The sequence below is a fragment of the Neophocaena asiaeorientalis genome, unplaced genomic scaffold (genome assembly GCF_003031525.2).
Source record: "Neophocaena asiaeorientalis asiaeorientalis breed wild unplaced genomic scaffold, Neophocaena_asiaeorientalis_V1.1 scaffold247, whole genome shotgun sequence".
Taxonomy (NCBI): domain Eukaryota; kingdom Metazoa; phylum Chordata; class Mammalia; order Artiodactyla; family Phocoenidae; genus Neophocaena; species Neophocaena asiaeorientalis.
This window is the reverse complement of record NW_020174930.1, coordinates 115710-134712: the sequence shown is the minus strand read 5'-3', so window position 1 is coordinate 134712 and position 19003 is coordinate 115710. Positions and strand designations below refer to the sequence as shown.

At 42.2% G+C, this 19003-nt stretch overlaps 1 protein-coding gene across 1 annotated transcript; it reads right to left on the bottom strand.

Moving 5' to 3' along the window:
* Positions 1-12061: 12061 nt before the first annotated feature.
* On the bottom strand, positions 12062-17106 carry LOC112410714 (cathepsin L1). The gene is made up of 8 exons (XM_024761423.1): positions 17002-17106; positions 15694-15830; positions 15264-15386; positions 15019-15165; positions 14696-14920; positions 14080-14245; positions 13081-13198; positions 12062-12327 (listed from the first exon to the last, which is right to left on the bottom strand). Exons 2-8 carry the CDS (start codon positions 15817-15819, stop codon positions 12228-12230), a joined length of 1005 nt encoding a protein of 334 aa, XP_024617191.1. The 5' UTR covers positions 15820-15830; positions 17002-17106; the 3' UTR covers positions 12062-12227.
* Positions 17107-19003: the final 1897 nt, after the last annotated feature.

Below are 19003 nucleotides of genomic sequence, written 5' to 3'. Positions count from 1 at the left end.
TGCAGCAGTTATCATCATTGAACCTGTAGGAGGGGTGGCTTAAATCAGTCATTGACTCAAAATGAGAATTCTCTTCTGTTTGAATAACATGTGAACACATGTGATACCACTTTATCCATGAAGAAACAATGCAGAGAGAACATCACACTGACTGTTCTGAGAAGAATGGACAATAGAAAATGAAGAATGGAAAGAAAGAGAGGATTCTGGGAAGACAACAACAGTGGTAGAAAAGTTGTTTAATCACTCTAAACTGCTACATAAAAAAAGACAGAGGGGCTTCCCTGGTGGCGCAGTGGTTGAGAGTCTGCCTGACAATGCGGGGGACACAGGTTTGAGCCCCGGTCCAGGAAGATCCCACATGCCGCCAAGCAACGAAGCCCATGTGCCACAACTGTTGAGCCTGTGATCCACAACTACTGAGCCCACGTGCCACAACCACTGAGGCCCACACGCCTAGAGCCCATGCTCCTCAACAAGAGAAGCCACTGCAGTGAGAAACCGCACCACAACGAAGAGTAGCCCCCACTCGCTGCAACTAGAGAAAGCCTGCGTGCAGCAACGAAGACCCAACGTGGCCAAAAATAAATAAATAAAAATTTAAAAATCATGTTAGGGTTTCCCTGGTGGCTCAGTGGTTGGGGGTCTGCCTGCCGATGCAGGGGACGTGGTTTCATGCCCCGGTCCGTGAGGATCCCACGTGCCACAGAGCGGCTGGGCCCATGAGCTATGGCCGCTGGGCCTGTGTGTCCGGAGCCTGTGCTCCACAATGGGAGAGGCCGTGGCAGTGAGAGGCCTGTGTACTGCAAAAACAAACAAACAAAAATCATATTTAAAAAAAAAGAGCATTTAGGTATCAAAACAAAACTAAACATCAAACATCAGGGACTAATTTACCAAAGAAAGGAAAACAGATGACAAGATATCCCCACAAATTCCAAAATATGGATGTGGAGACAAATGACCTGCATACTAGTAGCATCTGTGCAAGAGAAAGAAAGGAAAACAATGAGATGGGACAGTTTGAGAACAGCAGCTCTAAAAGGAAGTTAATTGTCTCCACTTGGGTGCAAGGAGCCTATGTTAAGATGGACTAAAAGGGAAAGAACAGTATAGCTCCTATGAACTCTGAATTGACCTGCTGGGGTTCCCTTTTAGGACAAGGCCCCACAATGAGGAGAAATTGCTTACAGTGGAATCAAAATCAAGCATGATAGGGAAAACAGAGATAATGAAAAGAGGAGATTTAAACTGAAATTAGGAAGGAGAATAAAAGCAGGACATCTCAGAAAGCAAAGCCACCATATTTTTGAAACCCAGACACAAACAACGAGAGAGAGACAGTAGTGTCAAAGGGGCTGGGATTCCATACTTTCCTGGAAGCAAGCAGTGGTCTGATTTCCCCCCACTCCTCCAGGAGAGCATCAGTGGGGCCAAGCATTGAACTGAGCCTCCACCCCCACGTAGCAGCAATGAAACTTCACAAGAATATACAAGGTAGAGCTAGTTACAACTAGGCTTCACCTTTCCCACCCCTGTCATCAAGGCCTATTGGGTAGCTAACCCTCCACCTCACCTGGCATCAATGAGGCAGAAGGGAGTAGTGCAAGGACGGGTAGCTGACACTCTGCTTCTCCCCTCCCCTGATGTCAGTGGGGCCCTGTGGGGAGCTGATGCTTCACCCCTACCCACAGTAACAAAATGGTGTCAGTCAGCCTTCTGCTCACCCTCTTTCCCTACCTGGGAGGCAGTGGAGCCAAGCAGTGAGCTGGTCATACACCACCACTCAGAGGCAACAAGGGGTGTGGGTCAGTGCCCTACCTTTGCCAGGAAGGTGACAATGAGGTGATGAGGGACCTGAACTTTCACCCTGCCCATCTGCAAGAAAGCAGTGTGAGTCAGTGTCCCATTTTGGCCAGGATGGTTTGTAAGAGCCTGGCAGGAAGCTGAACAAATATACCCACCTGGCTCTTGCACATTGACTGCTAAAAAGAATATTAAATGGAGTCCATAATCTTATAATACACAAAATATCTAGGATATAACAAAAAAGCACTCATCTTACCAAGAACCAGGAAAATCACAACAGAAATGAGAAAAGACAATGAACAGACACCAATCCCAAGATATATCAGACGTAATTATCTGACAAGGATTTTAAAGCAGCCATCTTAAAAATGATTCAGGGGCTTCCCTGGTGGCACAGTGGTTGGGAGTCCACCTGCAGATGCAGGGACACGGGTTCGTGTCCCGGTCTGGGAAGATCCCACATGCCGCGGAGCTGCTGGGCCCGTGAGCCATGGCCGCTGAGCCTGCGCATCTGGAGCCTGTGCTCCACAATGGGAGAGGCCACAACAGTGAGAGGCCTGTGTACCAAAAAAAAAAAAAAAAAAAAAATATTCGACAAGTAGTTACATATTTCTTGGAAACAAATGAAAAATAGAAAATTTAACCAAAGAAATAAAAATTCTAAAAAGAAAGCAAATGGAAATTAGAGAACTGAAAAAATGCAATAATCAAAATGAAGAACTTGCTGTATAAGCTCAATAGTTGGGTGGACATAACAGGATAAATTCAAAGAATCTGAAGACAAATCAGTAGAATTTACCCAATGTGAGAAACAGCAGCAACAACAACAACAAAATAGACATTAAAAAAGACAGCATCTCAAGGACTTGTAGGACAATAACAAAAGGGTTAACATATATGTCATCAGAAACCCAGAGACGAGAGGGAGAGTAGCACTGAAAAAGCATTTGGAAAAAATAATGTCTGAAACGCCTCAAATTTGGGAAAAGATATAAATCTACAGATTCAAGAAACTGGATGATTCCCAGAGAAGAAAAAGCCAAAGAAATCCATGCCAAAGACACATCATAATTAAATTTCTGAAAACTAAAGATAAAGTCTTGAAAACATCCAGAGAAGCAACACATTACTTATAGGGGGACACCAATTTTATTAACAACATACTTCTTATCTGAAACCCTGGGGCCAGAAGAAAGTAGAAAACATTTTTCAAGTGTTGAAAGAAAAAAAAACTGTCAACCCAGAATTCTTTATCCAGTGAAAATATCCTTCAAGAATGAAGGCGAAATCACAATATTATCAGATGAAATAAAACTAAGAGAATTTTATACTAGCAAACATACTCTTAAAAAATGGTTAAAGGAAGTTCCCTAACAGAAAACCCTGGAACTTCAGAAAGGAAAGAACATGAGAATGGGTAAAAATAGGGGTAAATGTAAAAGATTATCCAGTCTTTCATGAGTTTCTTAGATCATATTTGATTGGTGAAGCAAAAATTAAAACATCATCCCACATGGTGTTCAAAATATAAGGAGGAAGTACAACAATTATATTTTAAAAGTGGGAGGGTAAAGGGACTCAAATGGAAATAAGTTTTCTGTACTTCACTAGAAATGGTTAAACATCAATATTGGTAGTCTGTGATAAGTTACATATATATATTGGAATACCTAAAGCAATCACTAAGAAAATATACAAAGCTATATTAAAAAAACCCTAGGTAAATCATGGCAGAATCCTAGTAAATATTCAAATATCCCACAGGAAGGTAAGAAAAGAGATATAAGAACAAGAAACATAGGAAACAAACAGAAAGCAAACAATAAAATGGCAGACTTCAGCCCTAAAATATCAGAATTACCTTAAATGTAAATAGTCTAAATGCACTAATTAAAAGACAGAGATTGGCACAGTGGATTAAAAAACATGACCCAACAATATGCTGTTTACAAGAAACTCACTTCAAATACAAGGACAGAGGTAAGTTGGAAGTAAAAGGATGAAAAGACATACCATGCAAACATTAATTTAAATGGTTGCACAGGGGCCAAATTAACATCAGTTGAAGTAGACTTGAGAGCAAAGATAATTACCGGAGGCAAAGAGGAATATTACATAATGACAAAAGGATCAATTCACCAGGAAGACGTAATGATCCTAAATGTGTACACATCAAAATACATGAAGAAAAACTGACAAGGCTGAAAGGAGAAATAGACAAATCCACAATTATAGTTGGGGACTTCGATACCCACTCTCGGTAATTGATAGAACTAGTAGACATAATTTTTTTTAAATTGTATTCACTTTTTACCAAGAAAAATAGACTGAATAACATGAAAACAAATAACCAGTGTGTTTCTTAGAAATACCGGTAGCACACTCCTTCCTTTGCAAGCTTGGGTGTGGTCCAGAGCTAAAGTCATACTCTGTGTCCACAGCTGCAGCTGCCTTGCCCTTCTGCAGGTGCCCAGGCCACTCCTGTTCTCAGAGACCATGCAGAAGAGAAGATTCATGTGCGGGAAGCGCTGCTCTGCAGCCTGGGCAGTGTACCTAGCTGACCAGGAAAAACATCTGCCATGATCCCCAGATCCCCCAAAGTCCCTGGAGGCTGTAGATGCCTCAGTTTTACCTGCCAGAGACTGTTGCTCTCTGCAAAATCAGGCAGTACCAGAGTTCCAGAAACTTCTGATCTTTGAGAGCCCTTTCTAACACTGGTCTAGAAAGTCACCTGAGGTCTGCAGCATGACCTACAGTTCCTGAGTGGGGCCATGGGGCTTTGCAGGAAGCCTATTAGGCCTACCTGGTCGACCTATTTGAAGACACCATCCTTCTTATGCAAAGCAGGAATTCTCTCCATAATGTCATCTTCTTGTCTTCTTTCTGGATTACACCTCCTGCCTCATAGCAATAAGCATTTCCCTTCACCAAAGACACAGTTCTTAGCTAGATACTGATCCTTCTCTGGATGCTCACCAGCACCCTTCTTAAAATGTGGCTCCCAGGCCTGAAGACAATATACCAGACATAATGCCATGAAGTAAAAATTAAAGTCACTGTCTTCTTTATCCAGACCTTTAATTCCATTATTGCAAACTTTTGGGTGCCCAAATCATGTTGTTAATCATATCAAAATTATTGGTAACCAAAAACTAAGATTTTTAAAAGGGCATTATTAAACATTTCTCTTTTATTCTATACTTGCTTTATGTATATGTACATATAATTTTTAATAAAATTTAACATGTGTACATATTTAATCTCAGTATCAAGCTTTACATTTATGACAGTAAGTTTCATTCTATTAGTTTTAGTCTTTCTAGGGTTTGGAAATCCTTTTCTCTATCTTTCTTTTCTTTTTCTGTATTTTTATTATTACTATTTTTTATTTAAAAATATACTTTTTCTTTCTCTCTCTTTTTAAATACTGATTTTTAAAATTCAGAGTATACACTCTCTATCATGGGCATATGTTATTCTTGCCTACCTGGTGAAGACACCTGGTTTTTCTGTGGAACCACCACTCTTCCAATGCCAATTCATGTGATTTTGGTGTGTAGACCACCCCCCACATTCTGAGGAAGGCATGTAACCCATGCAGGGCCTAGCAACACCAGCCCTGGAAATAACTGGGAAAAACACTTTCCTCCACAGAGGGTAAAAGGGAAAGCCTGACTCGGAGCATGACCAACATGGAGGAAGTGGATCCTGGAGGCAGGAGCAACAAGGTGCTGGAGACATTCTCTGAGTCCTAGATCCAGCCATGTCTGCAGCCAAGAAGTCCTCTTGCATAAGCCAGTTTAAAGTTGATTTCTGTCACTTGCAGTCAAGAGTTTTGTTTAATAGACCCTCCCTGAAAATTTTGTTACTGCAGCTTTGTCAATCATTTCCTCATAGGAGGGGTTGGTGGTGACCTGGGGCCCAGGGGATTCGTTTCGGAGCTGCATTTCCATAGCAAACGTTTTTTTTTTTTTTTCTTTTAAAATATTCTTACTTTATCTAGATACTTTTTTTAAAAAATGTATTTATTTTGTTGTGCCGGGTCTTAGTTGCAGTAGGCGGGCTCGTTAGTTGTGGCTTGCAGACTCCCCAGCTGCGGTTCACCTGCTCCTTAGTTGTGGCACGTGTGCTCCTTAGTTGTGGCTGACAGGCTTCGTTAGTTGCAGCTCTCGGGATCCTTAGTTGCAGCTCACTGGATCCTTAGTTGTGTCTTGCAAACTCTTAGTTGCAGCATGCATGTGGGATCTAGTTCCCTGGCCAGGGATCAAACCCAGCCACCTGCATTGGGAGCTCGTAGTCTTAACCACTGCACCACCAGGGAAATCCCGGCAAACATTGTTTTTATTTGTATTTCATGTGTGTTTGGGGTGGTTTAGTGGGGTGGGATGGATTTGTGTGTATGCTTATGTTAGAAGAAAGTTCCCATAAGCTTCCTTATGTGTCATTGCTGTCACTGTGTTGATTTAAATGGCTGATAAAAATCACTGAGGGAGGGCTTCCTTGGTGGCGCAGTGGTTGAGAGTCCGCCTGCTGATGCAGGGGACACGGGTTCGTGCCCCGGTCCGGGAAGATCCCACATGCCGCGGAGCGGCTGGGCACGTGAGCCATGGCCGCTGAGCCTGCGCGTCCGGAGCCTGTGCTGCGCGACGGGAGAGGCCACAACAGTGAGAAGCCCGCGTACCGCAAAAAAAAAAAAAAATCACTGAGGAAGATCTAGTCAGAGACACACCCTGGTTATTTGCCACTGGGAACCAAGTGCAAATTTATAGTAACTAACAGTATTTGGGTACCATGGTTTAGCTTTCTTTCATCCAGGTCATATTGTTGGTATGAATGTAAAATGTTACAGCTGCTGTGGAAAACAGTTGGCGGTTCCTTTAAAAAGTTCTTAAAAAGAATTACCATATTCTTTATAATAGTCCGCAGGTCGAAACAACCCAAATATCCATCAACACACGAGTGGATAAACAAGATGCGGTATATGCATACAACAGAACAGTATGCAGCTTTAAAGAATAATAAAATTCTGATACATGCAAAACATGGATGAACCTTGAAAGCATCATGCTAAGTGAAATAAATCAGACACAGAAGAACAAATATTGTATGATTCCACTTAGAGAGGTACCTAGAATAGACAAATTCATAGAGACAGAAAGTAGAATAGAGATTACTAGGGGCTGGTAGGAGGGGAGAACGGAGAGTTATTGTTAATGGGTACAGAGCTTCTGTTTGGGATGACGAAAAAAATCTAGAAGTGGATAGTAATGATGTTTGTACAACATCATGAATATATTTAATGCCACTGAATTATATGTGGTTAAAATGGTAAGTTTTATATTATGTATATTTTGCCACATAAAATGAAAAAATAGTATTTTGCAGAAAAATATCAGTACTTCCTCTTAAATAATTTAGCATGAATATCCTTAACTAGAGTTCAATAGAGATCATGGTGTCCCTAGAAGAGAAATAAATGGGCAGTCTACTAAATTTTTATTTGATCTGTGTAAGTGGAAGAGTTCTAGGTCAAGTAAGTGAACTTGAATAATAACAAACCAGAGTCACAGCCCCTCAATCGATTCCCAGACTTGAGAACTTTTACAGATCCCCAAACCCTTAAATGAAGGGAATACTGGGACCCTACTACACTGCCAAAAATTTATACTGTTAATCTTTCTCCCAGCCTTCCCCAAAGGGATCAATAGCTGTTTACCAAGGTGACTGTACATTGGAGAAAAGGAGATAATCAGATATTTTGGGGACTACTGGATACTGGATCTGAACTGACACTAATTCCAGGAGACCCAAAAATGTCACTGTGGTCTGCAAGTTAGAGTAGGGGCTTGCAGAGGTCAAATGATCAGTGGAGTTTTTGCTCTGGTCCATCTCACAGTGGTTCCAGTGTAGTTATTTCCCCAGTTCCAGAACAGATAATTGGAATAGACATACTCAGCAACTGGCAGAATCTCCACAGTGGTTCGTTACATGTGGAGTGAGGGCTATTATGGTAGGGAAGGCCAAGTGGAAGCCACTAGAACTGCCTCTGTCAAGCAAAATAATAAACCAAAAGTAATGACTCGTTCCTTGAAGATTGCAGCAATTAGTACCACTATCAAGAACCTGAAGGATGCAGGGACTGTGATTTTCACCATGTTCCCATTCCACTTGCCTATGTGACCTGTGAAGAAAACAGATGGATCTTGGGGAATGACAATAAATTATCATAAACATGACCAGGTGGTAACTCCAATTGTAGATGCTGTTCCAGATGTGGTGAAATAGTTTCAGCAAATTAACACATCCCCTAGTTCCTGGTATGCAGTATATTGATCTGGCAAATGCTTTTTCTCCATACCTATTAGTAAAGATCACTAGAGGCAGTTTGTTTTCAGCTGGCAAGGTCAAGAATACATTCTCATTGTTTTGCCTTGGGTGTATAGCAACTCTCTAGCCCTATGTCATAATTTAGACTGCATGGATCATGATTGTCTTTTCCTTCCACAAGACATCACACTGATCCATTACATCGGTGACATGATGCTAAATGGAACTAGTGAGCAATAAGTAGCAACTATCCTAGACTTATTGGTCTTATTAGTAAGACACTTGCATGTCAGAGGGTGGAAAATAAACTCTACAAAAATTCAGGGGCTTCCCATCTCAGTAAAATTTCTAGGTGTTCAGTTGAGCTTGTCAAGATATCCCTTCTAAGATGAAGGGTGAGTTGTTGCATCCGGCCCCTCCTATAACCAAAAAAGAGGCACAATGCCTAGTGGGACTCTTTAGATTTTAGAGGCAACATATTTCTCATTTGGGCATGCTACTTTGGTCCATTGATTGAGCAACCCAAAAAGCTTAGTTTTGAGTGGGGCTCAGAACAAGAGAAGGCTCTCTAACAAGTCTAGGTTGCCATGCACGCTGTTCTTCCACTTGGGCCAGATGATCCAATGTATCTAATGGCGTTTTAAGTGTCAGTGGCAAAGAGAGATGCTGTTTGGAGCCATTGACAGACTCCAGTAGGCAAATCATAATGCAGACCCTTAGGCTTTTGGAGCGAAGTTACGGTATCCTCTGTGTATAACTACTGTTCTTTTGAGAAACAGTTTTTAGCTTGCTACTGGGTCTTAGTAGAGAATGAATGCTTAACCATGGGCTACCAAGTTCACGAGCTGCTCATCATGAACTGGGTATTATCCAACACATCAAGCCAAAAATCAGCACTCCATCATCAAGTAGAAGTGGTATATATGAGATGGCCTGAGCAGGCCCTAAAGGCAAAAGCAAGTTACATTAAGGAGTTGCCCAAATGCCTGTAGCCCCTACTTCTGCCTTCTCTCTCCCAGCCTGCACCTACGGCCTCACATGGAGTTCTCTACAATGAGTTGCCCGAGGAAGAAAATACTTGGGCCTGATTCACAGATGGTTTTGCATGATATACAGGCACCAAGTGAAGTGGACAGCTGCAGCACTATAGCCCCTTTCTGGGACACCCCTGAAGGGCAGGGGTGAAGGATAATTCTCCCTGTGAGCAGAACGTTGAGCATATGGTTGTTCATTTTGCTTGGAAGGAAAACTGGCCAGATGTGTGATTGTATACTGATTCATGGGCTGTGGCCATGGTTTGGCTGGATGGTCTGAGACTTGGAAGGAACATAATTGGAAAATTGCTGACAAAGAGGTCTGGAGAAGAGGTATGTGGATAGAGCTCTCTGAATGGGCAAAAAGCATGAGTATATTTGTGTCCTATGTGAATGCTCACCTAAGCGTAACCTCAGTAAATCAAGTGAATAGGACAACCTGTTCTGTGAATACCAGTCAGATTCTTTTCCCAGCCACTCCTGTCATTGCCAATGGGCTCATGAACAAAGTGGCCATTGTGGCAGGGATGGAGGTTATGCATAGGCTCAGCAACATGAGAATGTGAGCTCCATAAGGGAGGTACTGTGACTATTTGCTTTACTCGTGTCCCTAGAGCCCATACAGTGCTGTCACATAAAAGTGACGAATACTTGAACGAGTAAATATATGAACTAGAAAAGTTTTAAAAATTAGTACTAAGGAACGAGACCATGGAGCAGCTCTTGGTAATAGTTTCTTACTAACTTATTTAAAAATAGAGATGATCATGGACATTTGTGAAATTCCATGCTTAAAGTGAAGTGATGGGATACCACTAATATTTGCTTTTTTAAATCCCAGAAGTTTTTTTTTGCTTTTCAGACTTCTCCCGTTACGGAGCACAGGCTCTGGACGCACAGGCTCACGGGCCCAGCCGCTCTACGGCATGTGAGATCTTCCCAGACCAGGGCACGAACCCGTGTCCCCTGCATTGGCAGGTGGACTCTCAACCACTGCGCCACCAGGGAAGCCCTGCTTTTCAGACTTTTATATCAGTCAAAAGGTAACTGAGATTAGGAAACATGGCCAAATTAAAGTTTTACAGGCAAAACACCTAATGTGGTCTTATTACTCTAACTTTCATCAATCACCAACCATTAACAGAAATAGGCAGGCTATAATTGCTTTTAAGATTTTGTAAACATACCTTGGAGATACTGATTGAAATACGTGCTATGAATGGAGATTTCCTTATTACAGAGCCCTTTCCCTCCCCTAAGAAGGTGCCCAAGTTTTAGAGCTACATACCCATGTAAGCCAGTTCCTTCCTCACATTTGCTGAATTCTCTCTCACCTTTCCCTATTTCCTTTGCAATTTAACTATAATAAGGAACTGTTTAGATATCTGGACTATAAGTAATACTGGTAGTTAAGTTTGTACTTCAGATTTTTGTGATGATCAAAATTTGTTTCCAGTTCTATTTATTTCAAGTCTATTGGCTCCTTTGAAAAATCCTGTTAGATGATAGATGCGGTTTGGAACTTTTTGCAAGCTTAATATATTTGAAAGTTATAGAAACACCAAATATACTAAAATATAATTTAGACATCTGCAAGGGGGTCTTCTGATTTGACAGACTTGAAACTTTTATTAAATAAAAAGCCACCATACTTTCATTCAGTTTAGCACCTAGATGTTTCCCTTAGTCTTTAGTTGTTCCAGGATGCTGTACACAGCACTCTGAGTTAGCCTGCTGCTGTAATGTAAGATGAAGGAATCCCTGACTGCATGTGGTAGACTGTTTTCCAAAAATGGCTGTGGACAAAGGCTAGTGAAGGTTTTGTGGGATATAAAGTTCCAGTTGTGCTCCATCACTCATTCCCTTCACAATGGATTATGGCTGGATTAAATATTTCTGCAGTTTATTCCTTGTATTTCCTTGATTGGGAACATGAGATTTTTTAAAACGTATACATGTGCTTCTTCAGCTTGCAGAACGTAGGTATATTTGTACTATTTTTTTTCTAATAAAAATACATGGTTTCTGCAGAACAGGTTAAAGAAAATAATCGTCCCTAATTCACCCAGAAGTTTGGCATATTTCCTTCCCATCTTTTAAATATACAAAAATACTGTTATTTGTATTTACTATCTGTGTAACCATATGCTTGGGCTGTTTTGTTCCTTTCTGAGTTTTTTAATTCAGAGATTAGGTAGCTAAGCCCAAGTTTGACCTAGTGATCTCTCATCAATCTTCTGAGGCCAGAGGACTGTTTTTCTAGGCCAGCCTCATTTCTTATGGATCTTGAACAGATTTCTCCAGTTACTAACAAGCACCTGAAATTTGTTAATCACAACCATTAAATTTACTTTTGGGAACACTAGGTTAACATGGTTGACATAAAATCTGCATATTTATAACTAGAATATCTGCAGAGCCACCCAGTGTCTTTCTCCTAATGAACCATTTGCACATTCAGTTATGTCTTTATAGCCCAATTATATACCCCAACTACTACAAGTTAATGCATTAAAAAGAGAAAGTTCCACCTTTATGTGTTGAATTAAAATTTATTGTAAAAGGTAAAGTTTTATGTATCCTTTTAAAAAATGAAAATTCAAAAGTCTTAGAGTTAAGCAATGAGTCTTCAACATTATAAAGCTATTTATAACAGTAATTAAAGTAGTGGTTGGGGCTTCCCTGGTGGCGCAGTGGTTGAGAGTCCCCCTGCCGATGCAGGGGACACGGGTTCATGCCCCGGTCTGGGAAGATCCCACATGCCGCGGAGTGGCTGGGCCCGTGAGCCATGGCTGCTGAGCCTGCGCGTCCGGAGCCTGTAATCCGCAACAGGAGAGGCCACAACAGTGAGAGGCCCGTGTACCCCACACACACACACACACAAAAAAAAGTAGTGGTAACATCTAACCCTTATAAAAATGTCACAGAATTCAAATCACTACTTGGATCCTCAATGGTTCAGTATCTTATCTTATACAATAAGGGTTTGGCCAGTTTTAAGATAAAACTCCTCCAGGTATGCTGTCCTCAAGTCCTCTATTATCACCATCCATCAGCTCACACAATGGGATAGCTGGCTGCTGTGGCAATTCCACAATGGTTGTTCTTGTCTTTGGCCATTTTTATGTAGCCATTCCAGCCCCATTCTGGACCCCAACTGAAAGAAGAACATGTTTTCCATTTTATACAAAGCATCAAGAACACATTACCTTCATTAATAATAACAACTAATAATTAAAATAGTGCATAGCATGTATCAGGTACTATTCTAAGTTCTGTTACATATATTTATAAGTATATTGACTCCTGTGGGTCCTTATCTTAACTTTTTAAGATAGGAAACTGAGGCAGAACTGACATTCCAATGTAGCAGTCTGTCTCCTCAGGCTCACCTCAGTTAAAGAACTTTAGCTGTGAAAATTGATCCTCACAACCCTCAAAGACCTCTGAGAGCTGGGAGTAGAATGCAATGACAGGATATCAAATGATTATCAGAAAGGATGCACAGAGGCCACTGCACTCTTGGACAATCTTTCAGACTTAAAGAATGAGCAGAGGCAGATGTTTCTGCCCACTACTCCTTGTTCAAAAATTAGAGACAGAAAAAGGAAACCAGCCCTCAACTCTACAGGTGCAAAATCCTTTATATGAAACCCCTGGGGCTGGATGTGTTTCTGAATTAAGAATATTTTCAGAATTTAGAAATGCAATGTTACAAATACATAATAATAACCCCAACAAACTTGCTACAGAATCTTATAATCACATATCAGTATTTCTGTGTTTAAGTGGGAGAAAGACTTCTGGGATTTCAAAATTGAGCTTTTTTGGACCTGGAATCAAATACTGCTTCCAAATAAGGATTTCCTTTTCAATCTAAAATATAAATATAACATTTGGAGTTTTATACCTGTTCTTGACAATCCAAAATTTATTGTTATTTGAATCTGTTCCTTCAAAGCCATAGCCAACCACCAAAACACCATGATCCAGGTCTTTGCTGCTGCAGTCTGAATCATAATAAATACCTGGGAGAGTAAAATTCAATGTTAGGGTGAGGAGTTCCAAGTGACACATGACAGTAACCCAAGCTACCAACCAATTAAGAGAAGTATCTCAAAATTCAGTGAAATGTCATAAACAAATTCCAAATAAGACTTAAATATTTGACCAAAAATAGTAACGGCTGATGAAAAGGAAAAAGAAAAATTTAACTCACTAGAAATCAACAAAATTCAACAAAATCTTAGATATATTTTCTACCTAAAAAATATTTCCAATAATAAGACCTAGTTATCAAGGTTAAGGTGATTTAGGCATTCAACTACTAACTACTAATATTAATTAGCATAATCCTTTCTACTCCTTGAATGCCAACTAAGAAAACAGCACAAAACAAAAAAATACTTGGGCTTCCCTAGTGGCGCAGTGGTTGAGAGTCCGCCTGCCGATGCAGAGGATGCAGGTTCCTGGCCCGGTCCGGGAAGATCCCACATGCCGCGGAGTGGCTGGGCCCGTGAGCCATGGCCGCTGAGCCTGCGCGTCCGGAGCCTGTGCTCCGCAACGGGAGAGGCCACAACAGTGAGAGGCCCGCGTACCGCAAAAAAAAAAGAAAAAAAAAACTTGAACCACAGGGTTCTTTACAGATCTAACTACAATAGTAAAAGACTTTTGGAAAAAGGGACCAACAATTGAAGAATAGTTACATAACCATTTAAAAATATTTATGAAGTTTGTCATCATGAGAAAATGCTTAAAGTATAATGTCAAATGGAAACATCATTGTTATTAAATGCATACACTCAAAAGTCTACAGTCCTAGAAAACAGGACTCCATACCAGAGTCAATCATGGTCATATTTTCCACTTTTCCCTGCCTGAATTTCTATAATAAAAGAAAAACACCTACCTGATTTATAGAACTGGAAGGATGTATGGCCTGCATCAATAGCAACAGAGATGGGCCCCACAGTTGCCACTGCCTTCATAAGGGCCTTCTCCCGCTGAGGGATGTCCACGAAGCCAGTGTCATTGACAGCAGAACACTCGGGCTTATACTTACAGCTATTTGTTTCCTTTTAAAGATAAAGGGGAAAGAAACTTGATTATTACCATCCACCTTATGAGGAACATGAATTATAGGACCATAAGATGCAGCAGTTTGCAGCTTAATAATTTCTAAGTCAATTTTGTTATAAAGCAGCCCAACAAAATGCTATTGATTGGTTTGAAATGGAAAAATTAGTAGATATTTCTTCAGTAAGACCACTTAGGTCTACCTGGCCATAAGAAATTTTTCACTATGGAGAAATATGCATTATATGCAGAATGGTGTACATATTCTTCACGTTACATAGAAGTAAGACAAGCTATGTTAACCATCTAATCAGAGACCTGTGCAACAGCTGATAATTTATAATGACAGTTCTGACAGTTTACATCTAAAATGTGAATGCTGAATAAGATGTCTGTCATCTCTGAAAGTGTTCAAAAGCAGAGGTGTAATGACAAAGAGTTCCTTTTACCTTTCCAAGATATGGATAGGATTCCTCTGTGTCCAGGCCTCCATTGTCCTTAACATACTGGAAGGCATTATCCATTAAGCCACCACTGCAACCCTCATTGCCTTGAGGCCGAGAGCAGTCCACCAGGTTCTGCTCACTCAGTGAGACAAGTTTGCCAGTTTTCCAGAACATCTGTCCTTCAAGGGCGCCAGTGGCACTAAAAGCCCAACAAGAACCACACTGACCCTGAAAATAAAAAAGCCATCAGTTTACAAGACAAAGACCAACAACAGTCCATATACCTAAACATTCTTAAGAAAATCTGAATCTGAATACTGTCATACCTGATTCTTCACAGGAGTTACATAGCCTTTCTTAGTCCAATCCACAGATTTGGGGACTTCAAGAAAGAGAGGTTCATGGAACACTTTCCCCTTTTTGTGCTTCTGGTTTTGAAAGCCATTCATCACCTGCCTAAATTCTTCACTGGTCTTCAAGGAAAAGTAAATAAAATGTTGAAGAAGTTATTTTGCTAAAGTACTGAGAAAAGAGGAGGCACAAAAAGTTCAGCAACTCATGCCACACTCACCATGTCACCAAAGGCATTCATTGCCATGGTGAAGCCATGTTTCCCTTGGCTGTATTCCTGATTGTGTAAGTCAATCATTTTCATATTCTTCTCCCACACTGCTCTCCTCCATCCTTCTTCATTCTAGATGCAAACATATAACTGGTCATTTTTACTTCTATTTAAAACCCAACCCATGTTCACCAAATGGATTTGCAGACAGAGAAAAAGAAAAACTGTTGTCAGGGATGGCTTTATACTTCTGAGAGCTGTTCTCCAAACTCTGACACAGGAAAATATGCCCATGCTGTGCTCAGAAATAGGTGCCATTAAGTTACTGCCTCGATAAAAGCTAAAACAACTACTCCAGAAACTACTCTCCGGCTATAAACTCCAACAGCATGGACCATTGTCTGTGAGGTCCCTCTGGAAATTTTCAGATGTTACCAACCATGCCATACAGTCTCCCATGTGTTGCCTTCCACTGGTACCAGTGTGCATCTAACATTTGATCAAGTTTTGGAGCAGCTGAGGCTATTCCCAAGCAAAGGGCAGTCAGGAAGAGTGAAGGATTCATGTTTCAAAAACCTAGGAAAGAAAAAGAATTAGTATTTGATGAGGCCAATGCTTTAAAAAAGCCATCCTACTTTCTCCTGGATGTTATAGCCACTATGGTGGACTAAGATCATTTAAATGATCTTCTCAAATATTTACGGAAAGTCTGTGAAAGAAGGCTAAAGATATGGGTGGAAAAAAACAGGTCAAAGACTTAACACAGTGGAAGTATTTGATTCAGCCATCAAAATGAAAAACAGGCTGACAAGTGCTATAGGAATTGAAACAGACTTCACCATGAGTGCAATGATAATTTAGGTTTTGATAAGAATTTCTGCCACAACTTATGTGTCGGCATCTTAAGGCAACAACTAGGAAAACGTTGGTCCAGGTTATTTACTGAACGTATGGAGGTGACCCAAGACTTTTATTTATCAGGACGCCTGATCCTAAGTAGGGACAGACATGTATCTCAAAGAGTTAGATGGCTACCTCACACCTTTCTTCTTGGCTAATAAACAGCAGGGGGTGAGATATGACTTCGAATCTCTGCTACCTAAATTGAAACCTTTCTAAAAAGCCTTCCCAGGAGAAGGTGGGCAAGAGTGCACACTGCGCTCCCTACCCTTGTCCTGTGTAGCCCACACCCCCTCCCTCGCCCTCCAGACCGGGCACGCGATCACGTGGCACGACGGCGCCCAGAGCCCCCAGTTCTCGTGCCCGGTCAGGGCCAGACTCTTGGGGCTCAAAGAACCCGTCTGGTTTGAGCCCGCACCCGCGCTGTAGGCGGGGCCAGGCCGGGGACTTGCTGCCCAGCTCCCAGCCCTTCGCACACTCCCGTCGCTTCCAGAGGCTGTTTACGGCGGCGCAGGGAGCGACGGGCCCCTTAGCCCGGAGTTCGAGGGTCACACTGCCGCGACCGACCCGAACTTGTGCCTGCCACCTCCCAGAGGCTGACCGGCCTAGGACCTCCACCGCCCCCCGCGTGGCGTCAGCTCTGCCCTGGGTTTCCCAAATAGCCCTGCCCCCTTCCCCACCTCAGGCTGCCAAAGCTTGAGGGAGCGCCGACCCAGCCTCATCAACTCCCAGCGGGCAGACGCTGTCGTTCCTGCGGGTCGCGCCTGCCCCCTCACCCGAGTCCCTGGATATCCCTCCCTCCAGTCCCCATCCCTGACCCGCCTCGGCCCCAGACTAGGTCGCTGACCTGCGGCTGCCGCAGCTGCGCAGGCGCACTCCACGGACGCACGTAGCTCTCCCCAGGTCTCCGAGGCTGGAGGTTCTGGCCGGGTCGTGCCTGACTCTGCCTTTAAGGCCCTGGTTTGCGGCCCGGCCGCCCCTGCCCCCATCGCCTGCCCGCGCCGCGATTGGCTGAGCTAGCCAGTGGGCAGGGCCTCCGGGCGTGAGTACTCTGCGCTCGTGATGCGACTCTGTCCCAACTTGTCCCAGGGAAGGCAGTGCTAACCTCAGTGGAACCGAAGACGAAGAGCTGGGGGCCCCTGGGCAGCGCTGAGGAGGAGTCCGGCGTCTCTGGGGACCTGGATCAACTAATTACCTCGATTGCGCTCGGCCGGTGGTTCACGAAAAAGAAGCAGCAGGGAGGCCCAAGCGGATTTTCAGCGTAACCCTGTGCCTCCTTTAGTCCTGGACTTTTTGGTGAAAGTCTGCGGGAGGGCTGAGAACTGTCTAGTTTAGGGGTTCCCGCTTATTCCACAGCAAAGGTGGGGCGGGCTGGAGGAATGCGGAGCCCTCAGGCAGAGGCGTTACCTCCCGGGCTGAGGGTGGTACCAGCTGAGTTTGAGAAGAATCGGAGCGGAATGGCAGTTCCTCAAAGCCCGTGACGCGCTGGTCGCTACCCAAAGCCCAGGAGGGAAAGGGGACGGGCTGGGTGGGTCTCCAGAGAAGGCATGGCATTTTGTAATGCCTCTTTCCCGTCTTCCCGGTCAGGGGTTCTTCTCGCCTCGCAAGCTTTCCTCAAAACCAACAGAAACGAGTTATTTACAGAAAAATTTGTCTTAATTAAAAGAAGAGCGGGTGGGAAAGAGCAGAAACCGCTTTTGCTTCCCCACTCTCTGCATTATGGATCATTAAGTCTTCCTCAATATCCAAAGTGCTTTTCTTCAGATATAAGAAATGTACTTCTAAAAAGAGTAGTTTAATCACATTTAATATCAGGGTTCAGGTTTACATGGTTCGAAGAACTGTTTTAGTGGAGGAAAAAGTACAGAACTAAAGATTTAAGGAAATTAATTCAGAAACTTTTTAAAAAGTGACTTTAAAAAAATTATATAAGAAACACATTCGTTATAGAAAACATATTTTAGAAAGTAAACACCCCCGTCCCCTCACCTATAACTCCTTTATAGGCATCTCTCTCTCTCTCTCTCTCTCTATATATATATGTATATAAAAAATGGAGTCATAGTGCATGTCGATTTGTAAATTCTTAGTTAAAATTAAATTGGTAACCTTCATAGAAGCACAGACAAATATTTTTAAAAATCAATTTATTAAAAATTTCTATTTTGTGTCCTTTCAAGTAGAATCTCTTTCCTCTCAAACACAACGAGGGGCCAGAATTTCTCAGGTGGTTACAGAAGTACATTGTATTGCATATGGCTGGAGGTTTTTTTTTTCTTTTCTTTTTTTAGAAGTAGTCTTTTTTTAAAAGTAGTCATCCAGTCAACGCAAGTATCATTCACACATGGAAATAAATGAAGACCGCCTACATGGGAGCAATTTGCTATGAGGAGGGAGGCAATTCTTGTCTGGGTAAGGACAAGCTTTATAATGAGAAAACAGAGAAGTTTCCATAAACCCTGATTAGAGGCTGTTATGAGGAAGCTGGAAGAGGAATAACTAGAAATGGAATATCCTTTGTTATTGGTTCGGGGAGAATAGTTGGATTTCTCTGGTTTGTCCTGGAAGTAGAAGCAAAAATAAGTTGTTAGTTATTCAGGAAGTCCTGACTGTTCTGAGGTGGTTGCTGCAGAATTTTCTTTTGGGGGTCAGCGTTCTATTGTCACATAAAGTCTAGCCATTGTCCGTTTGTTTACTCAGTCTATCACAAGAAATCTAAGTTATTCTAATATGTGGGTTTTACAGTTGCCCTTGGGTCACAGCTCTTTAAGACTGCAGAGGGTGGAAAAACCTGCTACTTCATGACCATCTGTGACTGGAGGCTGTGTGGCTGGTGCTGCTCCAAAGAG

Excerpts from the sequence above, each read along its gene's own strand:
- LOC112410714 (XM_024761423.1), bottom strand. The coding sequence starts at position 15,819 with ATGAATCCTTCACTCTTCCTGACTGCCCTTTGCTTGGGAATAGCCTCA. Across the intron at positions 14,921-15,018 it reads TAACTCCTGTGAAGAATCAG|GGTCAGTGTGGTTCTTGTTG; the intron begins GTATGACAGTAT and ends TTTTATTTTCAG. Across the intron at positions 12,328-13,080 it reads TTTTGGATTGTCAAGAACAG|TTGGGGTCCAGAATGGGGCT; the intron begins GTATAAAACTCC and ends TTCTTCTTTCAG.